This window comes from Sorex fumeus, unplaced genomic scaffold (assembly GCF_029834395.1).
Source record: "Sorex fumeus unplaced genomic scaffold, SorFum_2.1 ptg000094l, whole genome shotgun sequence".
Classification (NCBI taxonomy): Eukaryota; Metazoa; Chordata; class Mammalia; order Eulipotyphla; family Soricidae; genus Sorex; species Sorex fumeus.
In genome coordinates, this window is record NW_026606151.1 from 17902572 (window position 1) to 17915408 (window position 12837).

Here is a 12837-nt window from a genome sequence, read left to right on the forward strand (position 1 = left end):
CCCCACCCAATTAATTGCTTTCTTGACTGCTGATTCAGTGTTTTATCTTCTGTTTCATCCTCCATGCACACATCTGTTAGGGGACACATAATCATCTGGGAGTTGTTTTCTGTTTTTGTTTTTTCTCAGTGTAAAAAAAAAAGTGCATGAGTGTATTTTCCATGTCAGATAATTCAGCAATACCAACCTAAATAGAGTAAAATGGAAAACGCCTTTTAGTTCGTGGCTAAACCTTTTTTTCTACTTTTAACTTCACTGTCTGACTCAGCCTATAATCTATAGTCTGTTCTTGATTACTACTGGCTAAATGAACGTAAACCATCTCCTACATCTGGATGCTACAGACACTTGGCCCCGAGCTGGTATACCTGCTCCCCAATCTGATTTTCTCTGCCCTGACTGCTTGGGTTCAAGGCTTACTCCCGCCTCAGGGATCACTCAGGTTCCAGGGACCATTGTGGGTACCAGGGATTGAAATTTGGTAGACAGCATGCCAGGCAAATGCCCAACTCATTGCCCATATGTTCTGGCTCCTTCTTCTTTAATAGGCTCTCATTGAACATTAAACAATTTTTTTTCAATTTTTAAAAAATTTTTAATGAATCACCATGAGGTTCAGTTACAGACTGACAAACTTTCGTGATTACATTTCAGTCATACAATGATCAAGTACCCATCCCTCCACCAGTGACCATTCTCCACCACCAATTGTTTGTAATCTTTCTTACTCTTTCTATTTCAAAATTTTGTGTTTTTGTAAACAGAAAAGGGGGAGATGTAGGGCAACATTGCTTTGTCCTTCCACAAGAAACAGGTTTATCTGGTTACACCCATTAATCTGGTTACACCCATCAATCTGGTTACACCCATCACAGTGCTCCTTAAGTACTTCCACTTCCATTGTGTTTATCTGTAAACAGTCCAGTATCCCTCTCACACCCCCATCCCATCCCATCCACCTGCCTCTCTGGCAGGCACATTCTCTTTTGCCCTCTCTCTCTTCTTTTGGGTGTTATGGCTTGCAATACAGGTAGTAAGTGCCCATCCTGTTTGGTCTATTTTCTACTTTCAGCATGCATCTCCCATCCCAAGTGAGCCCTCCAGGCATCATTCACTTAGTGGTCCCTTCTCCATTTCTATCCCAACTGCCTTTTCCCCCAGCATGTGAGGCCTGCTTCCAAGCCATGGAGCGATTCTCCTTGCCTTTATCTCTATTATCCTTGGGTGTTAGTCTCCCATTCTATTACTTTATATTCCACAAATGAGTGCAGTCATTCTATGTCTGTCCCTCTCTCCCACTGCGCGAATTCTTAAGGAATAAAATGCATTTTCAACATTCCAGAGTACAAACAGAACCAGTTCCATCAACTTCCATTAAATAATGATGAGCTCTACCAGAAGCTGTGATTTGTTTTCTCTTCATTTTCATCACAAAAAACAGATTATTGTCAGGGCTTGAAGGGCACTTGCCTTGCATGCGACTGACTTGGGTTTGATTCCTGGTACCACATTTGGTCCCCTGAGCCTGCCAAGCCAGGAGTGATCCTGATCATTACTGGGTGTGGCACAAATGAAAAAAATAAATAAAAGGCCACTTGGCAACATGCCAGCAGGTTGGATGTTAGCGCACTCAGGTCCCCAAAGCATGAGTCTTATCTGCAGGATCACAGGAAGCTTTTCTAGGGAAATGATGAGGATGGGTTGCAGACCATTGCTTCCTGGAACTGGTCTCCTAAAGCAAATCTCATCTCATCTCCACGCCAACACAGAGACAGGACAAAGGAGGAACACTGACCTGATCTGTTTTAGGCTTTTTTAAAATTTTACTTTAGAATAGCCCTTTGTAGAGTTAGGGATTGGGATTGGATTACTCCAGGAAGTACTCAGGGTCTAATCCAGGCTCTGGTGCTCAGGAGAGACCCCTGGTGGTGCTAGGGGTTCTCACTGGGGTGACCTCAGGCCTGGCCAGCATTTTCTGCTTCTCTGCTGCCTCTGAGAGGCTTTTGAAAAATAAATTAGTTTAAAGCCCCTTGTTTCTTATTCTCCTCCTTATCCTCCAGAAGTAATTCAGTCATATTCCTTTAGCTGTGTGTTTTTACATTTTGTTTCTACCTTCCTTGTAGATGTAACATGTATGTGTGTGTTTTCTATTTCCTATTTTTTTTAGTTCTAGATAATAATTCTAACTATTGACATCTGGAGGATGATAATTCAGCTCCTGCACATTGGAACCTGCCACCTTCCAAGAACACACATATACTTTCCTCTCTGCACCTTCTGTTAAGGGCCTAATTGCAGTCAGATCAATATTCAGTGTTCATTATAACCTAATAAGTGTCCACAACTGGATTACAAAGTAGACTGTGATTACATTTCCCCCCCGTAGCACAACATCCTGGTTTCTGGAGTCAGTAACTGCCCCCATTTGTCTTGTCTTCTTCTGTGTGCCTGTCACTGATCAGGTCCTGCATCCCCAGTGAAGGTGTGAATCTTCTCTGTTCAGCATACTCTGGATTCTGCTCGCCATACTCTGAATTTTGACCAGCTTCTGAGTCGGTCCCTGGGGAAGCCCTGTGTGAGATTAGCACCCGGGCCCCTGCGGGGTGGGTATTCTGGTGCCTTCCTCTTTCAGCTTCTGTAGTTATACTTGTGTTGTCGGCTGCAGCGTCCTTTCTCATGATGTCGTGTGTTCAAGGTCATGGTCGCCTGCTGGTCTGCGTCTCAGTGATCAGCCCCTAACCCTGGCCTGTCCCACGGTACTCACACTGAGTTAGCGTCACCTTTCACGCAAGCTCTTGAGGATCCACTCATCTGCCTCTGGGATTCTGTGGTGTGTGTCCCACCGCTGGTGGTACATCTCACAATGCTTTCTTTGCTTGCTTATTTATTTTTTTTGGTGAAGCAAGATTTTATTGAGACACTTAGATGTGAGCGAAGAGAAAGAAGTTTGTGTTCGTGAGAGGACAGAAGACAGAGTAGACACGGGTAAGCAAAGAAACACAGAGACCAGTTGAAGGGATAACCCGGGCCTGTGGAGCAAGCAAAGCCGGGCACACTTTTGCCATTCCCTTTTCTTCCCGTGTTTGCTTTCCATGAGGGCATTTGTTCTCTTCCGTGTTGGAATGGAGACGCTCATGAACCTCTGAGGATTGTAAATTGACTTGACTGACCTGTGGGCTTCGGAGTCAGGGGACCCTTACATTTGTCAGGGGACAGTCTTCCTGAATGTTAGACCTTCTGGAGTTTTCCTTTGCACTTATAGATGGGGAATGTAGGTCTCCTGCCTGGAGGGGGCTGGAGTGAGGCCCAGAGTGAGGGGCCCTGCTGGAGGGTCAGTATTCCTCAGGCTGGTCTTCTTGGGCCTCCTGTTCTCAACCATTCTCTCTTCTCCTTTGTGCGTCTAGCTCTCTGCTCCTTGGTTCAGGCGAATTTGGGGTAGTGACATTCTCCTCCTAAGCCCCCTTCCCTTCTCTTTTTGGAGATGCTTGCTGGACCTTTTGGGGGGAGCCAGGGTATATCTCTTTGCTTGGGGGAGGGGGGGTGGTTCTCCTTTTGAAGCCTGAGGGTAGGGAAGGCCATTTTCACTCCTAAGGAGTTAGTCTTCCAAACCTGGTTGTTTTTCTTTTTTCTCCCTTAGGGGGTCATCTGCCTTGATGATCGCTTTTTAATCTCTTGCAGTGATTCTAATGGGGGCTCTGGGGAGGTGAAAGGTATTCAGTCTGCCTGCCTTAAAGGCACTGCTGCTGTTTCTCACGCCTGCATTTACACTTGCTCCCCATCGGTAACCCCAGCCACCATAGACTCCTGATAAACTCTCCACTCAAGTTCACTGTCTGTTAGTCTTCACTGCATCTCTCCGTGGAGTATGGGTTTCAGCAGGGATCCAAATATTTGCTTGCATCAATTGGGAAGTTTGGGATTTCAGGCATTATCTACTGACTGAAAGAATTGGTATGTGTGGGAGGTGGAGGAGGAGAGAGTATCCAGGAAACAATTCTGATGCCCACAGCAGCAAATAAGGCTGCCACCCACACCTCTCTGTTTTAGTGTATCCAACTCTGTTGAAATTTCTTCTGTTGGGGGAAGTGTTTTGGGGCCACCCCCAGTGGTTCTCAGGGTCCATTCTTGGCTGTGTGCTCCCTGAAATCATCTGCACCTGTGGCCAGCACCGTCCCGCTCTCTCTGGCCCCATTGGAATTTCTCCCAGGTGGAAAGAGACTCTTGATTATAGCGTGTGTTTTTGTTTGTTTGTTTGTTTTGTGTTTTTTTTTGAGGGGGGGTGTCACACCCGTGATGCTCAGCACTCAGGAATTACTCCTGGTGGTGCTGGGGTGACCATATGGGATGCTGGGACTCGAAACCATGATTAGAGCTTTTGAGGCCACCAATAGTCCTCCTCCCTTTGCCTGCAACCCTGCCACTAATGTCTCCAGCCTACGTTTGAGCCCGTTTGCCCACCTGTGGCTGGGCGTCTACTCTCACTCCCTTGCCCTTCCTGTGGCCTGGACCCAGGGGCCCAACAGGCTTTTGTTTTGTTTTGGGTGTGGGGGGGGGGGCATCACATCAGCGATGCTCAGGAGTTCCTCCTGGCTCTGCATTCTGGAATTATTCCTGGCAGTACTCAGGGGACCATATGGGATGCTGGGACTCGAACCTGTGGTTAGAGCGTTTGAGGCCGCCTGCAGCCTTGCCACTGATACCTCCAAGCCTGCGTGTGAGCCCATCTGTCCCCCGTGACTGGGCGTCCACCCTCGCCCCCCGCCCCTCCCGTGGCCTGGACCCAGGGCCCACCGGCTTTGCTGTCTTGAACCCCAGGTCGTCCGCCAGGGGCTCCGAGGGCCACGAGCCCGGCGACGCGGGAGACGAGAAGAAGAAGCGCGAGTCCCGGCGGAGCGGCTTCCTGCACCTCATCAAGTCCCGCTCCCGGGCCGAGCGGCCCCCGACGGCGCCCGACGAGCCCGCGTCCCCCAAGGGCGGCGTCCGCAGCCCCGCGGCCGCCCCCACGGACACGCCGCGCCGGGAGCACAACGGCGGCCCCGACAGGCCCGAGGAGGCGCAGACCCCCGACGCCCTGGACGACGGGCCCGGGGAGGACGCGGGCAGGCCCGAGCGCAGCGACAGCAGGGGCAGCCCGCAGGGCGGACGGCGCTACGGGGTCCAGATGATGGGCAGCGGGCTGCTGGCCGAGATGAAGGCCAAGCAGGAGCGGCGCGCCGCCTGCGCGCACAAGGTGAGGCGCCGACGGACGGACCGACGGACGGACGGACGGACGGGCTGGCCTTGGGTCGTGGAAAAATCCCCAAGCTGGGAGACACACTGACAGACTGGCTGGCTGACTGACTGACTGGCTTTGGGTCATGGAAAACTCTACAAGCTGGGGGGCGGAGGGAAGAGGGACAGACGACAGACAGACAGACGGACAGACTGGCTTTTGATCATGTAAAACTCACCAAACCGGAGGTGGAGAAGGGTGGAGAGAGAGAGGGGGAGACAGACAGACTGACAGGCTGACTGAGTTTTGGTCATGTAAAACTCCTCAAACTGCATGTGTGTGGCAGGGAAGAGAGAGACTTGACTGACTGACTGACTGACTGACTGACTGATTTTTGGTCATGTAAAACTTCCCAAACTGGGGGGTGGGGTGGAGACAGAGAGACAGACTGACTGACTGACTTTTGGTCATGTAAAACTCCTCAAACTCTGTGTGTGTGTGTGTGTGTGTGTGAGGGGGGGGCGGGTGTGAGAGAGAGAGGAGAGACTGACAGACTGAGTGACAGAATGACTGGCTTGGGGTCATGGAAAACTACAAACTGGGGGGCGAAGGGGAGAGGGACAGATGCCAGACAGACAGACAGACTGCCTTTTGATCACGTAATACTCAACAAACCGGAGGTAAAGGAGGGTGGAGAGAGAGATGGAGACTGACAGACTGACAGACTGACTGAGTTTTGGTCATGTAAAACTCCTCATTCTGAGTGGGGTGGAGGGGAGAGAAAGAGAGGAGAGAGACTGACTGACTTTCTTTTGGTCATGTAAAACTCCCCAAACTGAGGTGGGGGCGGGGCGGGGTATCAGTGGGGCAAGATTGACTGACGGTTGGTCAAGTAAAACTCCCTGAACCCAGAGACTTCTTTCCAGGCACAGACCAGGAGAGGGAAAGCCACGCTGACCTTTCACCCCACTGGAAGGGCCTCACTCCTCTAGAGAGCCTCGGCCCTGAAGGTGGGGCAGGTGGGACGTGGCCTGAGGACAGAATATGGGGCTCCCTTTGTCCTCTACCTGGAAGTCTGGTACAGCTGGTCCCCCAGAACGCTCACCTGGGGGAAAGATTATGTCTTTTGAAACCTACGGGCCACTGTCAATCAGAGACCAGCAGGCATATAAACTCACGAAACTGAGTCCTAAAGACATGAGGCTAGAACCTTATTTCCTGTTATTTTAATCATTCATTTCCTTTTCCAAGCCTGAATGCCTTGCCAGAGTCTAGATTAAAGTCGAAAGAAAGTGGGGCGTGGTCTCTTAGAGTTAATTGAACGTGGCATCATTAAATGTCTACCTGTAGACATTTAAGAAAAACTTGTTTAAAAATTGCTTAAAACTTAAAATTGCTTAAAACTTGTTTAAAAATTGCTAAGTTGCCCCCAGATCTTACGTACATTAGTTAGCTCTTCAGCCTCTTTCTAAAATAGAAGATCTGGTTTCTGGAGGCTGTTTGCAGGCCTGTGTCCCTGGTGAAGCTCAGTATATCCATGTCTAATCCAACTCTTGGTGTTCTTTCTGATCCTGGGTTCCTGTATGTTTTAAATACTGTGACCCCCAGGAGAAAGGGACATTGTTCGTCTCCTTTAGTCAAAGAAGCGCAGTAAAATATTTACCCCTAGAGACCTCTGTTCCACATCCTAAATAACCAGTTAAATTTTTCCATTCCATCCTGCAACCCACCTGATTTTCCAGCTTCTGTTATGATGCATAGTTCTTCAGTAGGACCATCTAGTAGTTATAAATTCCTCCCAACTCTCATTAATCCTTCCGGAAGAGTTTGAATGGATGCGTATCCCCCATTTTGTGCTTATTCCCCAAGTGAGGCATGATGTGGGCCCCACAAGTTAGAAATTTGACGGAATACAGTAACCATATCCGGGGTGAGTCAGGCGCCCAAGGAACTGTTTTAAACTTTAATCAGTTTTATAGAATTTCTTTACAACAATGAACATCCAATTTTCTCTAATGAGCTGTTTATTTTATCAGTTTCCACTGGTGAACAGTTGCCTTTTGGTAGAAAGATGAAAAGTGCTAGAGGGTTTTTTCCATGTGCTTTAGATTTGACATATAAATTGTCTCCTAGGAACAACATTTTAGTTATTTTAATTCATTGGCGGTTCACACCAGTGATCTGTTAGCGCCATCTAGTGATTACTTAAAATAGTAGGGCTAATAGAAATCTCAAGTATTCAAAATCTAACCATTTGGGGAGTATTTAACAGAACAATCAGAAGAGGTTTCCCGTATTGGTTTTTACATATTTCATCTAGAATCCCCTCACTGTATTCTTTATCAAATTAGTAACATTAGTAGTTAATATGCTATCGATTTTTTAAAAATCAATTGCTATCTTCATTCTCCTCTTAATTCACTTAACAAGATTCATATCTAATACATGTATTAAAAGGAAAATAATTGAAAATGAGGATATGACAGGATTTGGGAACAGAAGTGTTTCCACAAAGTGTTCCAGATGTAACTTTTCTTACTTTATTCTTAATAAGCACAGCTGTCATTTGGGGGATTAATCACTCCTCTATAAATTGGGGGAGGAAAAGGAAAAACAACTCTGAGGGTTTTTTTGTTTGTTTGTTTGTTTGTTTGTTTGCTTTTTGAGTCACACCTGGAGATGCACAGGGGTTACTCCTGGCTCTGCACTCAGGAGTTACTCCTGGCGGTGCTCAGGGGACCATATGGGATGCTAGGGATCGAACCCAGACCGGCCACATGCAAGGCAAATGCCCTACCCTCTGTGCTATCTCTCCAGCCCCTGAGGTTTGTTTTTAAATGCAAGATTGAGTTGTAAATTTTGTCCAGGGTGCAAAATTCAAAGACACATTCATTCTTGGGTGCTGGCCCTGCCTGTCCGTGAGCCTGAAAGGGAGAGTCTCTTTAAATCTTATTTGACACACTTTTTCCCTAGTCCCACGTTACTGATCTCCTCTGAGCCTAGATGCTTATGTCCCTTGGCTCTGCACTCAGGGATCACTTGTGGCCCTGCTCAGAGGACCATATAGGATGCCAGGGATCAAACTCAGAGAGGCTTCATACAGAGCAAGTGTTCTACACACTGTACTATCTTTCCAGCCCACCACCCTCCAGGCACTGAACTTGTGAGAACTGGTCAATACAGCTTTTGGAGAGTTCTGACTCAAAGGTTGATGTACCTGCTGGTGCTGGCTGGGACAAGGTAAAAGTCCCATAACTGCACATCCTTGTCCTGTGCCCAGAATCTAGTGGTGGCCTCTGGCACCGAGTTGTTTTTTCCAAGGTCACATCCTTTATGTGTTGATGATGCCAACATCTGATGCTTGTGCCCACATGGCCTCTCAGAACCCAGCTCAGCTCCTCCACTAGTGAATGGGAAACTTTTCTGGTCTGGCTGGGAAGATTCTGAGCTTTCCTGCTCCAGAGCTGGGGTCCCTGGCCTGGAGGTGACTGTGGCCATTGGGTAGATGGATGAGATTTCAGCTGCATGTCAGATCAGGCCTCTGTGGCAACAAAACTCTAGTTATTCTTAATATTTTTTAATTAATTCTTTTAAAAATATTAATGAATCACCGTGAGGTACAGTTACAGACTTACAAACTTTCGTCATTATGTTTCAGACATACAATGATCGGAGTACCCATCCCTCCACTAGTGCCCATTGTCCACCACCAATGTTCCCAGTATCCCTCCCGCCACCCCCACCCCTTCCCACCCCCTGCCTCTGTGGCAGACACATTCCCTCTTACTCTCTCTCCCCTTTTGGGTGTTATGGTTTGCAATATAGGTACTAAGCAGCCATCATTATTTTCCCAACAAAGCAGAATGGCTCCACTGAGGGGCGTAAAGATTTGCCCTTGCCCTCAGACATCAGGCAGAGCTTACAGCTAGGACACATGATGGAAGCGTATCAAGCCCGAGTTGAGCAGGAACTGCCAAGCTGTCTTAGGGGTGATCTCAGGAAGCACCTGCTGCTTTCTCCCTGCGCACCTCATTTTGGGTTTTGGACAGGAGGTGGGTGTGAATCTTCTTTGTCGATAGGGTTCTCAGGAATTATTGAGCAGGTACTGGGTTTTTCTAGTGTTTTCTTTTTCTAGCTAGGTTTTTCTAGGAGGTACTAGGTTTTCTAGATGTGTCACCCGCATCTCTCCTCTTGAGATGTGTACTTTCATGTTTTCATGTCTAATGTTGGGATGTGTATAGGGGCTGTCTCCGCCCTTGGAGAAGCCCGGGTTCCCTTTTGAGTCAGTTACTCTCTACTCCCTCTCACTTTCTCTCCCTCCTTCCCTTCAAAACCTCCAAATAAAAACTGTGTAATTTCCAAAAAAAAAAAAAAATAGGTAAGGGATATTCCTGATAACTTTTCAGTATCAATACTGCAAACCACAATTCCCAAAAGGAGAGACAGACAGACAGAAGAAAAGCATCTGCCATAGAGGCAGGCAGGGTGTGTGTGTGTGTGTGTGTGTGTGTGTGTGTGTGTGTGTGTGTTGGGGGTGATGGGAGGGAACCTCGGGACACTGGTGCTGGGAAATGTACACTGGTGGAGGGATGGGTGTCAGAACACTGTATGACTGAAACCCACTGATGGAAGTTTTGTAAAAAATAATAAATTAATTAAAAAAATAAAAGCAAACCAAAAAATGAGGCCCCTAGAGCCCCCCCCCGGAGAGCACTTAAGTGCAGAGCCTGCCTTAGGGGGAAGTCAAGTGAACAGCCCCCCAAGCTGGCAGGCTTCCTGACTCCAGGCAGCCTTGTCTGTGTATACCTCCCTGGAACCCATACCCTTTGGATAAGGCGGGAACAGAGCGTGTCCCTGCAGACAGGCACGGGGCAACAGGAGCCTGACAGTCGCTGATCTCTGAGGCGTTATTTGCTGCCAGTTTTCTTCTCCTTTGTTCTTGTTCTTCCACGTGAAATCAGTGTTTTTTGAGGGATTATTGATTTTTTTGTTTTTTAGAAGCTTGGGCATGAAGCCATCTCCCAGGACCCTTCCAGCCCGACCCTGAGCACGGAGCGGTCAGATGGAGGCGGGGCAGGTAAGTCCGGCCACTGCTGTCGCCCCCTTAGCGAGGGCGTGTGCCCCTATTCCAGGAGTCACGGTGGTAGGCAGTGCTGAGGCAAGAATGCGCCTCTGTGTTCAGTGCTCTCGGTTTTCACTTGAGAGACCACAGCTTGTCACCCGTGAGAGTGTCCCCCTGGCCGGGCCCCTGTGCAATTTCCCAGAAGGAAGAAACTGATGGAGCAACTCCCAAACTGGACAGGGGCCACGAAAAGCTGGTGGGGGGTGGGGGTGGGGGGATAAGACTGAGCCGTGTTCTTGGGGCCCCGAGGGCTGGAGCACGTGCCTTGCATGCATGAAATCCAAAGTGTGATCCCTGGCACTGCATGTCTCCCTCAGAGCCTGGAGAGGCCTCTAATTAGGAAGCAGTAATAGGGCTGTAGTGATAGTTTAGCAGGTAGAGTATTCGGCCTTGGTTCGATCCTCAGCATCCCATAGGGTCCCCTGAGCACCGCCAGGAGTAATTCCTGAGTGCAGAGCCAGGAGTAACCCTTGAGCATTGCTGGGTGTGATGCAAAAAGCAAAAAGGAAAAATAGAAAAAAAAAGAAAGAAAGAAAGAAAGAAAGAGAGAGAGAGAGAAAGGAAGGAAGGAAGGAAGAAAGAAAGAAAGAAAGAAAGAAAGAAAGAAAGAAAGAAAGAAGAAAGGGACTGGAGCAATAGCACAGTGGATAGGGTGCTTGCCTTGCACATGGCTGACCCGGGTTCAATTCCCAGCATCCCATGTGGTCCTCTGAGCACCGCCAGGGGTAATTCCTGAGTGCAGAGCCAGGAGTAACCCTTGTGCATCACCAGGTGTGACCCCAAAAGCAAAAGAAGAAAGAAAGAAATAAAGGGAGAGAGAGAGAGAAAGAAAGAAAGAAAGAAAGAAAGAAAGAAAGAAAGAAAGAAAGAAAAAGAAGCAATAATAACAACAGTAAGCCATGCCCTTGGTGTAGGGAAGTTGTTTTTTTTTTTTTTTTAATTTTTTTTTTATTAGTGAAACACCATGAGGTACAGTTATAGACTTACAAATTTTTGTGCTTGGGTTTCAGTTATATAATGATCAAGTACCCATCCCTCCACCAGCACCCATCCTCTACCACCACGGGTCCCAGCATCCCTCCCACCCCTCATCCCACCCTGCCTCTGGGGCAGGGCATTCCCTTTTGTTCTCGCTCTCTCCTTTTGGGTCCTGTGGTTTACAAGAGAGGCATTGAGTGGCAATCATGTTTGGTCTAGAGTCGACTTTCAGCATGCTTCTCCCATCCTGGGAGGATCCTCCCAACATGTAGGGAAGTTGTTTTATCACTGACTGTTGCATGGGTTGGTTTTTTCCTTTCAGTTTGAATATTCGTGAGTAGCTGATCCCCAGTATCCATTCCTCTGACCTCTCAGGCAAACTTTTGACCTCTAAGAGTTTTCTGTCTTTGATGGCAGCTGGGGGTTCCCTAGTCACTTCACACACCAGAAGCCTCATTTTGAAGACCTGCTCTTAGCTTTAAGAGCTTCAGACCGGAAGAGGTAGAAGAGAAATCGTAACTTAACTCAGCTGGTACTGGCCTGGGTTCTGGTCCGTGGTGGTACCTAGAGAGTCGGGGAGGTGGACAGGGCCTGAGATGGCATTTCTGAGCCAGGCACAGGAAACTTGCTGGCTCCTGGTCCAGGCCTGAGGCACCCCCAGTGGGTGCCCTCGCCGCACTTTGTAGCCGCAGGAGAGATGAGGCAGCGTAGCCCCTGGGCTCTGTGATGAGATGTTTCTGCTCATGGTAAAGCTTGGGGGTGTTGGCCATGTTCGGAAGAGCACCATCGAGTTCTTGGCCTTTCTGTGACAGTTATAATCTTCCACGGGCACATTCTGATCGACAGCTGCCACACGGAAATGGTGTGGGGCCATCCCTTTCAGAGATCAAGTGTACGGAAAAGGATAGAACTGGATATTTAGGCACCGGAGGGATAGTACAGCGGGTAGGGCATTGGCCTTACATGCGGGTGACCCAGGTTCAATCCCCAGCATCCTACATGGTCCCCCAAGCACTGCCAGGAGTAATTCCTGAGTGCAGAGTCAGGAGCAACCCCTGAGCATTGCTGGGTGTAACCCAAAAAGCAAAACCAAAAAACAAACAAACAAACAAAAAAATACCCTGGATTTTTAGTGGTGACAATGTGGAATTTATAAAAGGTAAATTTCAGGAGCCAGAGGGAATGATAAATAGGGAGAATGTTTGCCTTGCACATGGCCAACTGGGGTTCGTTTCCAGCATCCTATTTGGTCCCCTAAGCACCATCAGGAGTAACCCCTGAGCATGGCTGGACATGACCCAAAAAAAAAACCCAAATAAATAAATACAAAATGCGCGCGCACACACACACACACAGTGGAATTTTTGTAAGGGCTCTACTGACTGCAAGTTTATTACAGGCATTTGAACAATATATCTTCTTCCAATTAAAAAAAAAAAACCAAGGTTAATTTCAGTATGTACACCCGAAATTTTTATATAATGAATCACAGCGATTTCATTTATACTTTTGGTTCTGGGGCCAC

At 48.0% G+C, this 12837-nt stretch overlaps 1 protein-coding gene across 10 annotated transcripts in view; it reads left to right on the top strand.

Moving 5' to 3' along the window:
- The window catches only part of CARMIL1 (capping protein regulator and myosin 1 linker 1), a 362886-nt gene that overhangs the window by 334939 nt on the left and 15110 nt on the right, over nucleotides 1-12837 (top strand). For 9 of the 10 annotated variants that reach the window (XM_056132249.1, XM_056132250.1, XM_056132255.1 and 6 more), the window contains 2 exons: nucleotides 4816-5230; nucleotides 10211-10289. In XM_056132249.1, coding sequence (XP_055988224.1) covers nucleotides 4816-5230; nucleotides 10211-10289 — 494 coding nt within the window. The remainder of the gene's footprint in view (nucleotides 1-4815; nucleotides 5231-10210; nucleotides 10290-12837) is intronic. The other variant, XM_056132252.1, reaches the window with a different exon arrangement.